Raw genomic sequence first — 16,529 nt, 5'->3', positions numbered from 1 at the left:
CTCCTTTTCCCTCGTATAATTCCTTTCCCCACACCAAATTGTTTTTTCCCCTACATCTTCTTCAATCCTCCTCTCTCTTCCTCCCCCCACCTTCTCTCCATATTTTCCTTTATTTTTCCTCTCACTCTCAGTTTTGTTATTGGTATAAAGTCTCACCCGTGGTCTTGAGCTTGCTCTCATCCATAAACCATACTGCTCTTCACCCTTTTTCTTTCCATACTTGTTGATGCAACCTTCCACCCCATGAACCATGCATCCACATGAGAAGCAGAATCTTAGTAGTTTTTCATAGTTAAAAGGAATCCACATTTCTTTTCCTTTCACCATTATTGTTCTACCACGAGCAAGAGGCTGTGTAATGTTTAGATTAATCTGAACCCTAAGAAAGTTACCCCATCCACAAGGGATGGTGTTTGATCATGCAAGCTTTTTGGTTTGTATGCACGATCTGCCTTTATCCTATATGACTAAGACCCAAGGTGAACAAATTGGGGGAACAGTAGGGAGGGTGGAGGAGGTGGTAACTCAAAAAGGTGCATTTTTTCATCACTGTTTAGGGGAAATTAAAGGTAGACCACAAACTGTTACTGTTATTATTGAATGAATACAGCAGCATGCTTTGTTCCTCCCAACGTTCTCACTCGATCTCAGCATTTGATCCATTAACCATTGAGGATTCTCATCATGTGATGCTGCCATCTCTTCATTCCTCATTCCAAATATGATCTCTTGACCGGTATGATTAACATGGTTGGAGCTCGTCCCACCAATCACGACTTGGGAATGAGGCATTTTTTATTCTCTAAGGGACTTGATTCTCTCGTCAATCTCCTCTATAGTTTTCTCTATGAGCCATCCCAAGTCGTTCAAGTCTTCAACACCCAAATTTTGCAGCCCTTGATCTCCAACCAAGCTCTTGTACATGACTTGGGTCATCTCCAACTCTCTGCTCTCTCTTTGCTGCTTCTTTAGTTGGTCCTTCGCTTTGGTTATTCGTTGCCCCAAAAAACTTTCTTGGTTCACCATTTTTATGCTCTGTTCAGCCTCAGGCATGCTCTTAAACCTTGCAATCACACTTCGTACCCCCAAGGGGGAAGGCCAAACCTCAGGTTCTGGGTGATAGGGACTGTAAATAATTGCGCATGTTTGGATAGAACAAAGGGTACTCAGTTCACGCATTTTCTTCAACAGGCCTCTCTTCCTTTTCTTGAAAGTGGCCTTCCTAACACTATCATTTGTTATGTATGCAAGATTTACTTTCTTTCTTGCCATGGCTAGGTCACTAGGTCAGAGATGATTTCTCAAGAAAAATATGTATGGGTTTAATGTTTGGTAACATTTCCCCCAAAAAAACATGGTATATATAGAGTGAGGAAGGTGCATATATGTATTAATATGGTAGATGATATATCTGAATAAAAGAATATACAAATTGGTTGTTTTTTAAGAGTACTCATAAATAATTGGACAAGAATTTGGATTTTTGAATATATTCTGGAGACATTAATGTAACTATATCTTTGTATTCGGAGTTCATGGATGAAGTCAAAATTATTTGGATGCTTTGAATATTGAACTCATATACAAACCTCAATATAAACGTATCTTGATGCAATCAAGGATAAGATCATGGATAAATCTGATCCCGGCTCGAAACGTTGGGATCCTCATGATATCATCGTTCTAGTTTTTATGAATGAAACAAAGACACACAACACGCGGCCATCTAATGATATTGTTAAGTTGCCAAGTCTATGAGCATTGTATCATATATGGGGATTCATACGAACTGTTATATATATTAGTCAAATATAAAGCGTCTACACTTTGCATCTATTTTCTTCTAAAGTCTTTCTCTTAAATCTCATTTATATTATTAATTATAAATTAACATCCTAAAAACTGAAGAAAAATCAATGGTCTTGCAAGTGTCAATTAATGTGAAGGCTGAATAGTTGGCGAAATTTAAATGGGCTAATTATAATTTAAATTAATGCTGGAATTATAATAAGCATTCCTTAAAAATCAACCTAGAAAATCTAAACTCATTAACTATTTACTTTATTATTTTCTCCTAAATAAGAAATATGAGTGAAAATACTAGCTAGCACTACTTGGCGCCTGAGACAATTAGTTGTACTAAATAAATTGAGGAATAATATTAAATGTTGTCATATTAATTAATGTAGGACAACTCATCCAAACTCATTAAGTAATTACATTATTATTTTATCATATATAAGGAATAAGAATGAAAATTTGAGATTGACTTGGCTTTCACACTACTAATTATACGAAATAAATTGAGGAATAAAATATATCATATATGTTAATGTCACTAATGTGGGAAAATTAATATATTAGATGATGGAATAAGAGTCAGGCACAAATAGAAAGGTGACAATTTGTACTTCCATAATGACATTGATTATCTTCTATTTCATATATATATATATATATATATATATATATATATATCTGTGTGTGTGTGTGTGTCGGATTAAGAGTTGCTAAAATTTTTCTTCAAATTTTAAAATCTCAAATGAAATAAGTAAATAAATGAGTAATACTATATTCAGTTGTGAAATGTGCAAGAGTTGTGCAGTTGCTTTGAAAAAGAGTATGGTTTATCATTAAAAAATTAAACTTTTTTTTTTTTTTCCGTATAGGTTCCGTATTTATTCACTTTTTTCAAAATAATTGTATAGCGCTTGTACACTTACAATTGCAAATATTATTTCTCTAAGTAAATTGAGTTTCAGTAAGAATATAAATCGTGAATTTGGAACAAATTAAAGGATGATCATGATATCATTGAGATGAATATAAAATAGTAATGGAAATTATATGGAACTAGCTTGTAGCATTTCAGAGTACTTTAGGAACAAAAAATAAGAAAAAGAAAGAAAAGTGGAGGCGGCTGAGTAGATTTTCTCCATAGGAAATCCTAAATCTGTGAAAGGAAAGGCATTCACACGTCTGACTCATTCCTGTTGTGGATTTGCCGCAAGTATTAGTACTTGAGTACTTGCCTCGCCTTGTAATTCTTTTATTCAAATGTGCATTTCTTCATGACTATTTAGGGGAAAGACCACAGACTGCTATTATTACCGTTAAATGCAAAAGGTATGTCTTCATTCTTGCCAAGCTGACCGCCCATGTTCTGATCATTAGACCTCAGCAACTCCTCTAACCATTGAGGATTCTGATATACTGCCATATCTTCGTTCCTCAATCCAAAACCCACTTTCTGATTCATTGACGACTGCTGATTGGGTGTATAAGCATCCATCTCCGTCTCAGCTCTGTTCTTTGTGGCCTCTGTACCATATTTCCCCCCATCGGTACTATTAACATGGCTATTGCTCATCCCTGCAGTCATGACTTGGGGAGGAGGCACTATTTGTTCTCGAAGCGACTTGATTCGCTCGTCAATCTCCTCTACACTTTTGTCGACTAGCCATTCCAAGTCATTCAAGTCTGCAACACCCATATTCTGCACTCCTTGATCACCAACCAAGCTCCTGTACATGACTTGGGTCATCTCCCTCTCTCGGTTCTCTATTTGCTGCTTCTTCAGTTGTTCCTCGGATTTGATTATTCTTTGTCCCAAGAAACTTTCTTGGTTCACCATTTTTCTACTTTGTTCCGCCTCAGGCATACTCTTAAACCTCGCAATCACACTTTGTACTCCCAAGGGAGAAGGCCAAACCTCAGGTTCTGGGTCATAGGGACTGTAAATAATTGCACATGTTTGGACTGCACAGAGGGTACTCAGCTCACTCATCTTCTTCAACAACCCCTTCTTCCTTTTCTTGAAAGTGGCCTTCCTTGCACTATCATTTGCTATGTATGCAAGATTTATTTTCTTTCTCGTCATAGCTAGATCTATAGGGAAATGGTTTCTCAAGGAAAATATATATGTATGGGGTTAATGTTTGACAATTTTTTCCCCAAAAAAGCATGGTATATATAGAGCGAAAAAGGTGCCTATATTAATGTGGTAGATTGTATATTTGAATATAGAAGATACGAATTAGTTGGACAATTTATTGTTTTTCAAGATTCTCATAAATAAGTGGATAAGTATATTTGCTTATGTTCTCTAGACATTATAATTACATCTTTGTATTATTTTGAATTTCATGGATAAAATCAAGTTTGGAGGATTTGGAGTTTGAACTTTTATACAAACCTCAATATAAAGTTATCTTGATGCATTGTAGGATTATGGGTAAATTTTATCCCGGCTCGAAACTTTGGGATCCTCGCGATATCATCATTCTAATTTTTATGAAAGAGATAGACATACAATGCGCGGCCATTTGATGATGTTAAGTTGTCGAGTCTATGCGCATCTATACGTTGCGCGGGTCTATGACCTTCTTATGAAATCTTTGTTTAAAATTTAATTTATAGTATTAATTATAAATTCAGTGAGATATTAAAAACTGAAGAAAAATGAAGTGTCTTGCAAGTTTTAATTAATCATGTAAAGGCAGAATATGTGGCAAAATCTGAATGGCCTAATTATAAAGTAATCACTGCTGGAATTTTAGTAAACCTTCCATAAAAATTAATCTAGAAAATCTAAACTCATTAATTATTTACTTTATTATTTTGTGTTAAATAAGAAATATGAGTTAAAATACTAGCTGAGACTGACTTGGCGCTGAGACAATTAATTGTGCTAAATAAATTGAGGATTATTACATATATGTTGTCATTATAAATTAAAAGTCACCATATATATATTTGGCAAGTTACAATGGCACTGATCTTGCGCATTTGCTTCTCTAACAGGTAAATGCTATATATGAAAGAAAATTAAATATAAAATAAAAATTCTATATGCAGTTACTTTTATATATATATATATATATATTTAGGCATTGCCCATCCCTCTCTCAACCATATGCCCATCCCATATTGCCAAACAATTGGATCTACCATTCTAATCCAACATCAAGATTTATTGAACAAAACAAAACTAACCTAAAATGATTTGAAAACAAATCAAGCAAAACCAACCCGTGATTGTGAGTGTGAAGTGTTGTAGCTAGAAGAGAGTAAATGCCCCAAATTTGATCAAAGATTTGATGTCTAAACCCACAGTCTATAAGATAAATTACATTGCAGAGGTTTGAAAACATTGATTTCCTTTTTCTTATCATTGATATGAAAACCAAATTATATACACTGCGTCTAGAGTTCTATTTTAGGAATGATATGCACAATTGAGCCTAAAACATGCAATGGTTACAATGGACAGATATGAGAATATTATGTAACTATTACAGGAAATGGACACTATGATTTCAGCCTAGATATGCTCTGTTTTGATATGAGCTTAATTCATGCAATCTTCCTTTATATGCCTCTGCAAGATTGAGCTGCCATAAGCAAGACCAATCTTGTTTCGTAGGAAGTCAGTTCATTGCTGAGACAATGGCTTGGTCAATAAGTTAGCCAGTTGATCTTGAGTGTGAACATGACGAACTTGAAGATAGCCGTGTTGAACTAGGTCCCTCACAAAATGAAGATCTATTTGAATGTGCTTCATGCGGGAATGATTGACTGGATTGAAACTAAGATGTGTAGCGCCAAGATTATCACAGAGAAGTTGAGGTGTTGTTTTGAGGGAAAAACCAAGTTCTTTGAGGAGATTTTGAAGCCACATGGTTTCGGAAGCAGCATTTTCAAGCGCACAGTATTTTGTTTCTGTTGAAGACCTTGCAACAACTCTTTGCTTCTTGGAATTTCAAGAAATTGGAGTGGATCCTAGAAAGCTTATGTATGCAGAAGTGGAGGTGCGGTCATCAACATTTCCAGCCCAATCTGCATATGAAAAGTTTGTTAAAATAGGCAAACCAGATTTAGAAATCTGTATACCATGAAAAATGGTCTGTTTTAAATAACGAAGAAGCTGTTTTGTTGCTGTCTAGTGAGTTTCCTTGGGCTTGTGCATGAATTGTGAGGGGTTATTGAGTGCGAAGGAGAACTCTGGGTGTGTCAATGAAAGATATTGAAGACTTCAATAATCCAACAAAAAACATAGCTATCCACAGGGACAGTGCCATCAACTAGTTTGAGAGATTGACTTGTTGAGAGAGGAGTGGAAACATCCTTGGCGGCACTCATATTAGTATTTGACAAAAGATCAAGAATATATTTATGTTGTGATAAAAATAGACCAGCTTTGTAGGGACAACTTCGATCCCTAGAAAAAAATGAAGGAGACCCATATCCTTGAGAGAGAACTTGGCACCCAGTTTCTTGATAATAGAAGCCACAAAATTAGAATTATTTCCTGTAATGACAAGGTCATCAATGTAAACCAAGAAATAAGAAATAATTGAACATTGGCTGTATATAAATAAAGAGGAATCTGCCCTGGAATTGTGAAACCCAAGCTGAAGAATAGCATTTTTTTAGAGAAGTATACCAAGTCCGTGGGACTTGTTTAAGCCTATAGATGGCTTTTCGCAATCTGCAAACATGAGTAGGCTTGGACAAATCTTTGAACCCAGGAGGTTGCATCATATAAACTGCTTCAGTTAATTCACCATTTAAGAAGGCATTATTTACGTCCATTTGCCTCAACTCTCATCCATTCATAACAGCAATAGTCATAATTGCTCTAATAGTGGCAGGTTTAACAATAAGGCTAAATGTTTCTTTGTAATCAAGCCCTGGTCTTTGATTATAGCCATTGGCAATAAGATAGGCTTTTAACCTCTCCACTGACCCATCGGCTTTCCTTTTGACCCTGAACAAAAACTTATAGCCCACCAGATTGCAATTGGAAGGAGAGGGAACTAAGTCCCAAGTTCCATGTTTCATGAGGGCAGTGAGTTCAGTAAACATAGCCTCATGCCACTGAGGGTGAGATATGGCCTAACTCACATTGGTTGGTTCAATGGTTTGTGGGAGAGGGTGTTTGAACACAGAGTTAAGTTGTTTAGGCTTGAAAATTTGATTCATGGACCTAGTAGTCATTTGATGCAAGCGCTGAGGGGGAATCAATGGATATAGGGATTGTGTGGAAGACTGATTTGGTGGGTTCTCAAGTTGACCTAAGGGCTTTGCATCAATTTGAGCATGAGAAGGTGAAACTAGCACAGATGTGGACACATTTAGACTCTCAGATGCAGTAGAAACCAAATTGAAATTTTTGGAGATTTCTTCCTAGGGATTCCGAACAACAACATTAGGAAGGCAGTTTAAAGTATCGGAGTTACTTGAAGAGGATGCGACAATGGCGTGATCACCTTCCAAAAGAACTAGTGCAGGAGATGAGACCAACGTCGTTGATGGTGGCATGCGAATCGGTGGTGGCTGGACATCGACAAAGAGAGGAACCAAAGTTTGGTTTGTTCGTGTGGGTTGAGAGGGCACATATTGAGGATGTTGTTGATTTTCATCAAACAACATGTGGCGCGAGATGTAGTGTTTATGGGTACGGGGCTCCAAACACTTGTAGGCATTTTGAGTCGGTGAGTAACTAAGAAAAATACACGGTTTGGACTTGGGCTCCATTTTATTTGAGTTGTAGGCCTGTGTGAGTGGGTGACAGAGACACCCAAATTTTTTTAACTTAAGGTGATTGGGTTTTTGGCCAAAAAGAGCTTCATAAGGGGATTTATTTTAAAGAAGTGGTGTGGGCTGCCTGTTTATGAGATAAGAGGCAGTTTGGAAAGCATGTGGCCAAAAAGAGAAATCAAGGGAAGCATCATGGAGGAGTGTAAGGCCCGTTTCAACAAGATGTCGATGACGAAATTCGGAGACACCATTTTGTTGAGGAGTGTGAGGAGTAGTGGTATAGTGAGTAATGCCATGAAGGGACAAAAAAGATTTTAATGTAATAAACTCACCACCATTGTCAGAGTAGAGTGTTTTGATTTTGGCTTGAAAGTGAGTTTCAACAATTTTTTTGAACTGTGCAAAAATAGTAGAAATTCCAGATTTATTGACCATGGGATAGAACCATACATACTTTGTATAGTGGTCAACAAAGAGAAGGTAATAACGTGACCCATCAATTCCGGTGTAACTGGCTGGGCCCCAAACATCAGTATAAATTAATTCAAGGGGAGCATGGCTTTGGACACTAGTGACACGAAAATGTTGTTGATGTGCTTTATTAATAGAACACGAACTACATAACGAGGACAATTTTTTTGTTGATGTAAATGGAAGACAAAAATTCTTAACAAGATTGTGAACAACTTTGAGAGATTGATGTCCAAGTCGCTTGTGCCAACCATAAATTGAGGCTCGTTCATGCACATTTGCAACCATTTGAGATGAGGAAGCCACCATTTTTTCCGAAAAAGTGGAGACGTCATTGTCACATGCTCCTCGAAGTAGGGTCACCCCCGTGATCTTGTCCTTTACAAAAAAATGAAAAGGATGAAACTTAACAAAAACATTATTTTGTTTGGTAAGATGATGAACAGAAATTAAGTTTTTGCAAAGATGGGGAACATAAAGTGTATCATGAAGTGTAAAAGTTTAGGTAGGGGAATGTAAAACCAAGGAACCAATGTGTGAAACCGCCAAACCTGAACCATCACCAAGAATTACTTCATCATTATCATCATATTTCGAGTGAACAGAAAAATTAGCAAGGTCACCTATGATGTTGTGAGAGGCAGCCAAATCAAGAAGCCAAGTTTTTTCTTTGCTCGTAGAGGTCTGAGCATAGTTCACAGTTGCTCCATTTGAATGGAGTTGAGGACAAGATTTAGCTATATGGCCCAGTTGGTCACAAATTTGACACTTGGGTTGGTAGAGTTTGTTGGAATTATTGGGCCGACCCGAACCATGGTGAGACCTACGGCCATCTTGCTGGACATTATGCTGAGAGGAAGTAGAGTTATTGCTTCACTGTTGACCACTGGGTTTTGAAAACTTCCTTGCAGGATCTCCTTGTTTTGTTCGGTGTGTATAGTTGACTGAAGCAACTAGCTGCTGAGTTGCAGCTTCCAAACGCCGTAGGTAGGACTCGTGGCCTACCAAGAGATTGTGTAGCTCCTCAAATGCCAGCGAGGTCTCCCATGCTCGTATCGGCGCAACAATCTGCCTGAAATCAGAACCTAAACCATTCAAAACATAAAGGGTTAGATCATCATCCAAAATTGGATGATCAATAATGGAGATTTCATCAACCAATGCCTTGACCGCATGCAAGTAATCGGGAATTGACCGATTTCCCTACTGAATCAAGGTAAGCTCTTCCTTCAATTGCATAGCCCGTGTCCTTGAAAGACTAGCATAGAGATTATGGAGTTTCTTCCAGGCGGCATGAGAGGTTTTGGACGTGGCTATGAGGGGAGTGATTGTGGGAGATGTGGAGGCTAGGATGGCACTTAAAATGAGTTTGTCCTGTCGAACCCAATGGTTTTTAAGTGAATCGGTAGAGGATGCAACATCGAAGGAGGGACATACGGCAGTACCATTTACATACTCAAGTAAATCGTAGTTGATGATAGTGCTTCGAATTGAGCACGTCATTGGAGAAAGGTGGAGTCAATTTTTCATTGATTTGGGCAGTGATTTTTAAGGCAATAAGAGGCTTAGCAGTAGTGGAAAAAGGCTAAGTATTGAGCTTGACGATTTGAGTTTGATCTGAGGAAGAAGACATGGTTGATATCGGGATCGGTTGCTCGTGAGAGAGGGGCTCTTCTGATACCATATAAGATAAAGTACACTGTAGAGGTTTGAAAACTTTGATTTCCTTTTTCTTATCATTGATATGAAAACCAAATTATATACACTGCGTCTAGAGTTCTATTTTAGGAATGATATACACAATTGAGCCTAAAACATGTAACGGTTACAGTGGACAGATATGAGAATATTATGCAGTTGTTACAGGAAATGGACACCACGATTTCAGCCTAGATATGCTCTGGTTTGATATGAGCTTGATTCATGCAATCTTCCTTTATACAGTCATGGTTGTGGTTCTTTTGTCTTCAATAGACCTGCGACCATGGCCGTGGATCTTTACTTAAGAGACTCTAGAAAAAAAAATGAGAAGGAGAAGGAGGAAGAGGCCAAGGAAAATAATAAGAGGAAATGAGGGATAAGAGGAGGAGAGATTGTGAGGCTAAATAACATCTAGATCTAGGTTTCTCTTAATTTATACAGGTTAGAAATATACATGTGGGCGGATAGCCACCCCTTATAACATTTTAAAAACCCCTTTTAACCCCCCATATACACCCACACCTGGGGCAGATGGGTTACCCCTATCCCCTAATGGGACAAGGGGATTGGGCAGTTGGGCGGGTGGGACGGGTCACCCACCCTTAGATTTGGAAGTCTAGGATCTTGCCTCAAATTATTATAATTTTAAGCATTTACATGAATCACAACATGATTATTAAAGTATCCTTTTAACAAAAAAAAAAAAAAAAATGTAAGACCTAATACAAAGAGATAAATATGAGAAATGATATTTGCAGTTATAAAGTGCGTAAGCGCTGCATACTTCTTTTGAAAAAAATTTGTAAATATTGGATCTACACGAAGAAATTAATTTTTTAATAGTAGATCTCACATTTTTTTAAACGGAATACACAACGCTTACACAAACCATGAGTGTATATTGCATTACTCGACAAATATATATGAACCTTATCTTACAATAGTTGTTGTTTAGATGAATGAATTACCGGGGCATCCTTGGTGCAATGCTAGGGAGATGACTCGTTCAATGGTGATACGTCTTTATTATTATTTTAAGGAATTGAAGTACGTTGCAGACAGATTAGCTAGATTGGGCACTAGAGGTACATAATTTTTATTTTATACTATAGACAATCTTCCAAAATTCATCAAGAGAGCTATTCGAATGGATCAAACAGGTTTACATGTTATGCCAATAACACAACTTTTATAAGTTTGTTATTACTTTGTCTTGCTTTGATTGCAGGTTTTGTTAGCATGCACTTTTGTGTTTTGATTTGATAGTTTGTTCCTTGTGTATTATGGTTAGTGTTTTCTTTTTTCTTTGTGTTATTGCAATTCACTTTGATACATGGTTTTGGATTTTAGGATTATATGTAGTCCTAGGTATCTAGTTGTAATCACAGTTTTCCACCATTATAAGTGAGAACATTCAATAAAATTTTGGTATCGTCTTCTTCTTAAAAAAGAAATTTTTTTTTACGAGAGATTCTTAAATTCTTAATAAATATTATAATAAAGCTTTATTTGTTTATCCCTTTTTTACAATAAACCTTAAAATTTAAACAAAAACAGTAGATAACTTGGTCCATGGGTAGAGTTACATGTGCTTATAAATTTATTGTAAAATTATTATTACTATTAGTCAGATTGGTAACAAAGGAGAAGAGGGACAGAACCCAATCAATTAATTTGTTAAAGGTTTGGTAGCACAATATCAATATTATTACGAAATAGAGAGGCCAGGGGAGCCATTTCAAACTTTAATTTTGGACTTTTTAGAAGATTCTTGCAAATTAATAAATTCGTGCCACAAATGGAAATAATTTATATACCAATATAAATTGGGTTTCTTATCACAAAAATAAGAATATTCAATTTGAGCTCAAAGGATGATCATATCATTCATAAAAAGTATTGGAAGTACTGTTCTAATAAGAATTGAAAGCTTTTGGCTTTTAATCTTTAGAATTAAACAAAAAATAAGAAAAAGAAAGAAAAACCCACATGCATGCATGGTTCATATCTCAGATATAGGAAACCCTTTGAAGGAAAAGGCAATGAGGCATGCATACACGTTCGATTATCCCAACACAGCTTGCAATATTGCCTAGCAGCTTCTTTTATTCAAATGATCTATTTCAAGATGCAGAATCAGAAGGTACATTTTTTCACTATTCTGGGGAAATGAAAAGTAGACCACAAACTATTATTATAACTATTGTATGAAAAAGGCATCATGTCTTCGTTCCTCCCAAGACCAACGTTCTGATCATTCGATCTCAGCATGATCTCCATTAACCATTGAGGATTCTCATCACGTGATGCTAACATCTCTTTGTTCCTCAATCCAAAACCTGCATTCTGATGATCATTGGGTTTGAATTCCATTGACAACTGCTAACTCTCACCATATATCTCCTTATCGGGATGATTAACATGATTGCTACACGTCCCTGCAGTCACGACTTGGGGAGGAGGCATTATTTGTTCTCGAAGTGACGTGATTCTCTCATCAATCTCCTCTATAGTTTTCTCTATATATGAGTCATCCTAGGTCGCTCATACAACACCCAAATTTTGCAGCCCTTGATCTCCAACCAAGCTCCTGTACATGACTTGGGTCATCATGATCTCCAACTCTCTGCTCTCGATCTCTTTGTTGGTTCTTCAGTTGGTCCTCGGATTTGGTTATCCTTTGCCTCAGGAAACTTTCTTGGTTCATCATTTTTCTGCTTTGTTCTGCTTTAGGCGTGCTCTTAAACCTTGCAATGATCACACTTTGTGCCCTTAAGGGGAATGCCAAACCTCTGATTATGGGTCGTAGGGACTGTAAATAATTACACATGTTTGGATAGTACAAAGGGTACTCAGTTCGTGTAAAATTCTATAAAATGTACAACTCGAAAACAGAGGATAAAGTTCTCATTACTTTCATGAAGATAAAAGACTATACAAAAGGTTTATTTATACATGACATTTACCCTAGTATATCACTAACTGACTTCACTAACATAACTGCTTATTTACAGATGAAGCCCTCTGTTTGGCTTCCAGAGATTTTAACTCTAATTTCTCTATATGATTTTCTATATTCCAACACCCCCCTCAAGATGAGAATGTATATTAATCATTCCCATCTTGCGAATAAGGTGATGAAAATTGAGAGAACCAAGATGCTTAGTTAATATATCTGCTATTTGGAATTTGGAAGGAATATGAATAATCTTTATAAGGCCTTCCTGTAGCTTTTCTCGAACTAAATGGCAGTCCAATTGGACATGTTTTGTCCTCTCGTGGTGTACTAGGTTTGATGCAATCTCAGAAGCAGGTTTGCTGTCTGTATATAGCAGTGCAGTTTGAGTATGTTCAATGTTTAAATCAGATAGTAGGCATTTTAACCATTGAAGTTCACAACTAGTTGATGCCAATGCTCGATACTCAGACTCTGCAGAGGACCTACTGATTGTGGGTTGCTTCTTTGATTTCCAATAGATGAAAGAATCTCCTAAAAATATTGCAAAGCCAATGACACTCTTTCTTGTATCAATTCAGCCGGCCCAATTACTATCTGAGTAAGCCTTTAGATGTAATGGGGATTTAGCATATAAGAAAATTCCTTGACCTGGTGTTGCCTTGATGTATTTGAGGACTCTCTCGGCTGCCTTGAGATGTAAGGTGCTATGATTAGCCATAAATTGACTCAATGCCTTTACTGAATAAGCAAGGTCAGACCTAGTAATTGTTAGATACAACAATCAACCCACTAGTCTTCTATAAGATGCTGGATCAGGTAAAGGGTCTGATGAGTCATTTTTAGTCAGCTTTAAGGTTGATTCCATAGGAAAAGCAGCTGGTTTACATCCAGAGAAACCAGTATCTTGTAGAATATCAAGGGCATACTTTCTTTGACATAAAGTAATGCCTTTAGTTGATCTAGCTACCTCTATCCCCAAAAAATACTTCAATTCACCCAAGTCTTTTATTGTGAAAGATTTATGCATAAAATCCTTCACAGCAAATATAAGCTCTAAGTTGTTGGAAGCAACAATAACATCATTAACATATATCAGTAGAGCAGTGAAATTATTTTCAGTTTTCTTGATAAAAAGAGATGAATCTGATTTTCCTTGAGTGAAACCAAACTGAAGTAATGAAGTGGACAGTTTAGAAAATCATTGTCTTAAGGTCTGTTTGAGGCCATCTAAACTCTTTTTGGGTTTGCATACTCGAGGGTCATTAGGTGTAAAGAAACTAGGTGGTAGCTGCATATATACTTCTTCATTAAGTCTCCATCCAAAAAAGCATTATTTACATCAAATTGATGTAAATACCAATTGTTTGATGCAGCTACAGCTAGTAGAGTTCTGACTGTTGTCATTTTAGCAACATGTGAAAAAATGTCAAAAAAATCAAGTCCTTTTTGTTGAGTGTAGCCCTTTGCTACCAATCTTTCTTTATATCTATCCATTGTGCTATCAACTTTAAATTTTATGCGATAGACCCATTTGCAACATATTGCTGTTTTGTTAGGAGGCAAAATTGCAAGTTTTCAAGTTTTATTAATTTCAAGGACTTTAATCTCATCTGCCATAGCTTGTTGCCACTGAGGTTGTGAGATGGCTTGTTTAAGGTTCTAAGCTCAAATATGGAGGAGACAACATGAACAAAGGCTTTGTGATTATGGGAAAGTTTGGAATTAGAAGTGAAAGACATAATTGAGTAAGGTTTACCTGAAGTAGGATAGTCAGGAGGTTCATGAGTTGCTAAAATTGTTTTAGTCAAAGCACCACAATAATAGTTCTGCAAATATTGAGGAAAATGTCTAATTCTTTAAGATCTTCTCAAATTTGTACGTAATGGATTTGTACTATTTGAATATGGTAATGAAGCAGAATTTTTTACAGAAGTTGAAGGAGAATTTTCTGTAGTAGGGCAGTCATATGCTTGAGGAAAATTAGAAAAGACAAATGGTATATGAATAGAGTTAGGGATAGATGGGAAAATGGATTCATGATATATAAAATTTCTGGATATGAAGGTTTTGAGAGTAAGTATATCAAGTACTTTGTATCATTTTACATTTGGTGGATAACCAAGAAATATGCATTTGGAAGCTTTAGGTGAAAACTTCCCTCGATTATTTTAAAGTGTGCTTGCAAAATACAAACATCCAAATACTTTGAGGTATTTGTAACTTGGTTGTTTGTGGAATAAAAGATAGTATGGTGATTGATTATTTAAGATTGGAGAAGGAGTACGATTAATAAGATGAGTAGCTGTTAGAACACAATCTGTCCAGTGGGATAAAGGTAAATTGCTTTGAAATAAAAGAGCTTTAGCAACATTTAGTAGGTGTTGATGCTTTCTTTCAACACTCCCATTCTGTTGTGGAGATTCAACACATGATAATTGATGTATTATTCCATGCTCTTGATAGAAAAGAGGCATGTTAAACTCTTGACCAAAGAGTTTGAATATTTGAGTTGAATTGAGTTTGAACATATTTGATGAAACTGGTGAGTATAGATCTTGTATTAGATTTTGTTTTCATAAGATATAGCCAAGTAAAATGAGTATGATCATCTATGATTGTAAGAAAATAGCTATATCCAGAATAAGAAACTTTAGAGAAGGGACCCCAAATGTCAATATGAACTAATTGGAAAATTTTATTGGATTGACTGTTTGATACAAGATGAGGAAGCTTCTTTTGTCTAGCTAGTGGGAATATTTCACATACATGATTTTGATAAGCTTTTACAGAAGAATTGCTATTTCTTGATGGAACATGTCCTAATCTAAGATGCCATATGTGAGAATTGCTATTTCTTGATTGAACTAAGGCAGTAGAAGAAGATCCTAATGATATCAGATATTACATTCTCATTTGAAGCAGAAAAAGATAAGTGGTATAAACCAGATTTGACTTCAGCAAGCCCAATCATCCTCCATTTGCTCAAGTCCTGGAAAATGCATTTGGATTGAATAAAAAACAATCCAATAGAATTATCTTTAGTCAATCTGGAAGTAGAAATCAGATTGATATTGAAAGAAGGAACAAACAGTGCATTTTGTAGGATTATGTCAGAAGAGAGTGTGACATTTCCAGAGAAAACAATAGGAACAGATTGTCCATTTGGTAGATGGACTTTAGAAGGGTTGCTGAGTATGGTTATGGAATCAAAAAGATGGGGAGAACAAATCATATGATATGTTGCTCCTGCGTCAAGAATCCAAGTGTATGAGTTCTTTGAAGAAGAAACAGTATGACAAGAAGAAGATATACTTGAAGTGGAGGCAACATTAGCTATGGAATCAGTATTAAGATTTGAGTTGGATAGGCTATTTGCTAAGGTAAGCAGATTTTTTATTTGCTCTTGAGAAAATACCATATTGGGAATACTTGAATTTTGTTCCAATGAGGATGCATTGTTTGCAATGGGCTATGCATATGATGGATTTCCAGATTGCACATGGAGAGATCTTTTCCCTTTAGGACCTTTCCATCCAGGAGGATTTCCAATGAGTTGAAAACATTTATCTACAAGATGACCAGAATAGCCACAATGAGAACATACCAAATCTGTTTTTCATTTTTGCTTTGCGTATCTAGCACCAGTAAATGATTGTCTTTGTGGTTGAGCAGCAACCATGGCATGAGAATCCAGAGAAATTCCAACACTGTTAGACAAAGATCTTTGACTTTCTTCTTGTAGCAGGTAGAGGGGATTGAAGGAGTAATTGACTTTTGATAGCCGAGTATGAATCATGCAGTCCAACCAAAAATTTGATTACATAATCAGACTGTTGTTGATCTGTAAGATTCTTGA

General features: G+C 36.3%; 2 protein-coding genes across 2 annotated transcripts; both read right to left on the bottom strand.

Annotated features, from left to right (window-relative positions):
- Positions 1-795: 795 nt before the first annotated feature.
- On the bottom strand, positions 796-1,272 carry LOC122293907 (agamous-like MADS-box protein AGL80). Its single transcript, XM_043102362.1, has one exon. The coding sequence runs from the start codon at positions 1,270-1,272 to the stop codon at positions 796-798; it is 477 nt and encodes a 158-aa protein (XP_042958296.1).
- A 1,571-nt stretch (positions 1,273-2,843) lies between these two features.
- LOC122295071 (agamous-like MADS-box protein AGL80) lies at positions 2,844-3,918 on the bottom strand. The gene has a single exon (XM_043104100.1). The coding sequence runs from the start codon at positions 3,878-3,880 to the stop codon at positions 3,080-3,082; it is 801 nt and encodes a 266-aa protein (XP_042960034.1). The 5' UTR covers positions 3,881-3,918; the 3' UTR covers positions 2,844-3,079.
- Between the last annotated feature and the right edge of the window lie 12,611 nt (positions 3,919-16,529).

Source organism: Carya illinoinensis, chromosome 14, assembly GCF_018687715.1.
Source record: "Carya illinoinensis cultivar Pawnee chromosome 14, C.illinoinensisPawnee_v1, whole genome shotgun sequence".
NCBI classification, from domain to species: domain Eukaryota; kingdom Viridiplantae; phylum Streptophyta; class Magnoliopsida; order Fagales; family Juglandaceae; genus Carya; species Carya illinoinensis.
This window is presented reverse-complemented; position numbering and strand designations above follow the sequence as displayed.

Coding starts and splice junctions, on each gene's coding strand:
- LOC122293907 (XM_043102362.1), bottom strand. CDS start 1,272: ATGGCAAGAAAGAAAGTAAATCTTGCATACATAACAAATGATAGTGTT.
- LOC122295071 (XM_043104100.1), bottom strand. CDS start 3,880: ATGACGAGAAAGAAAATAAATCTTGCATACATAGCAAATGATAGTGCA.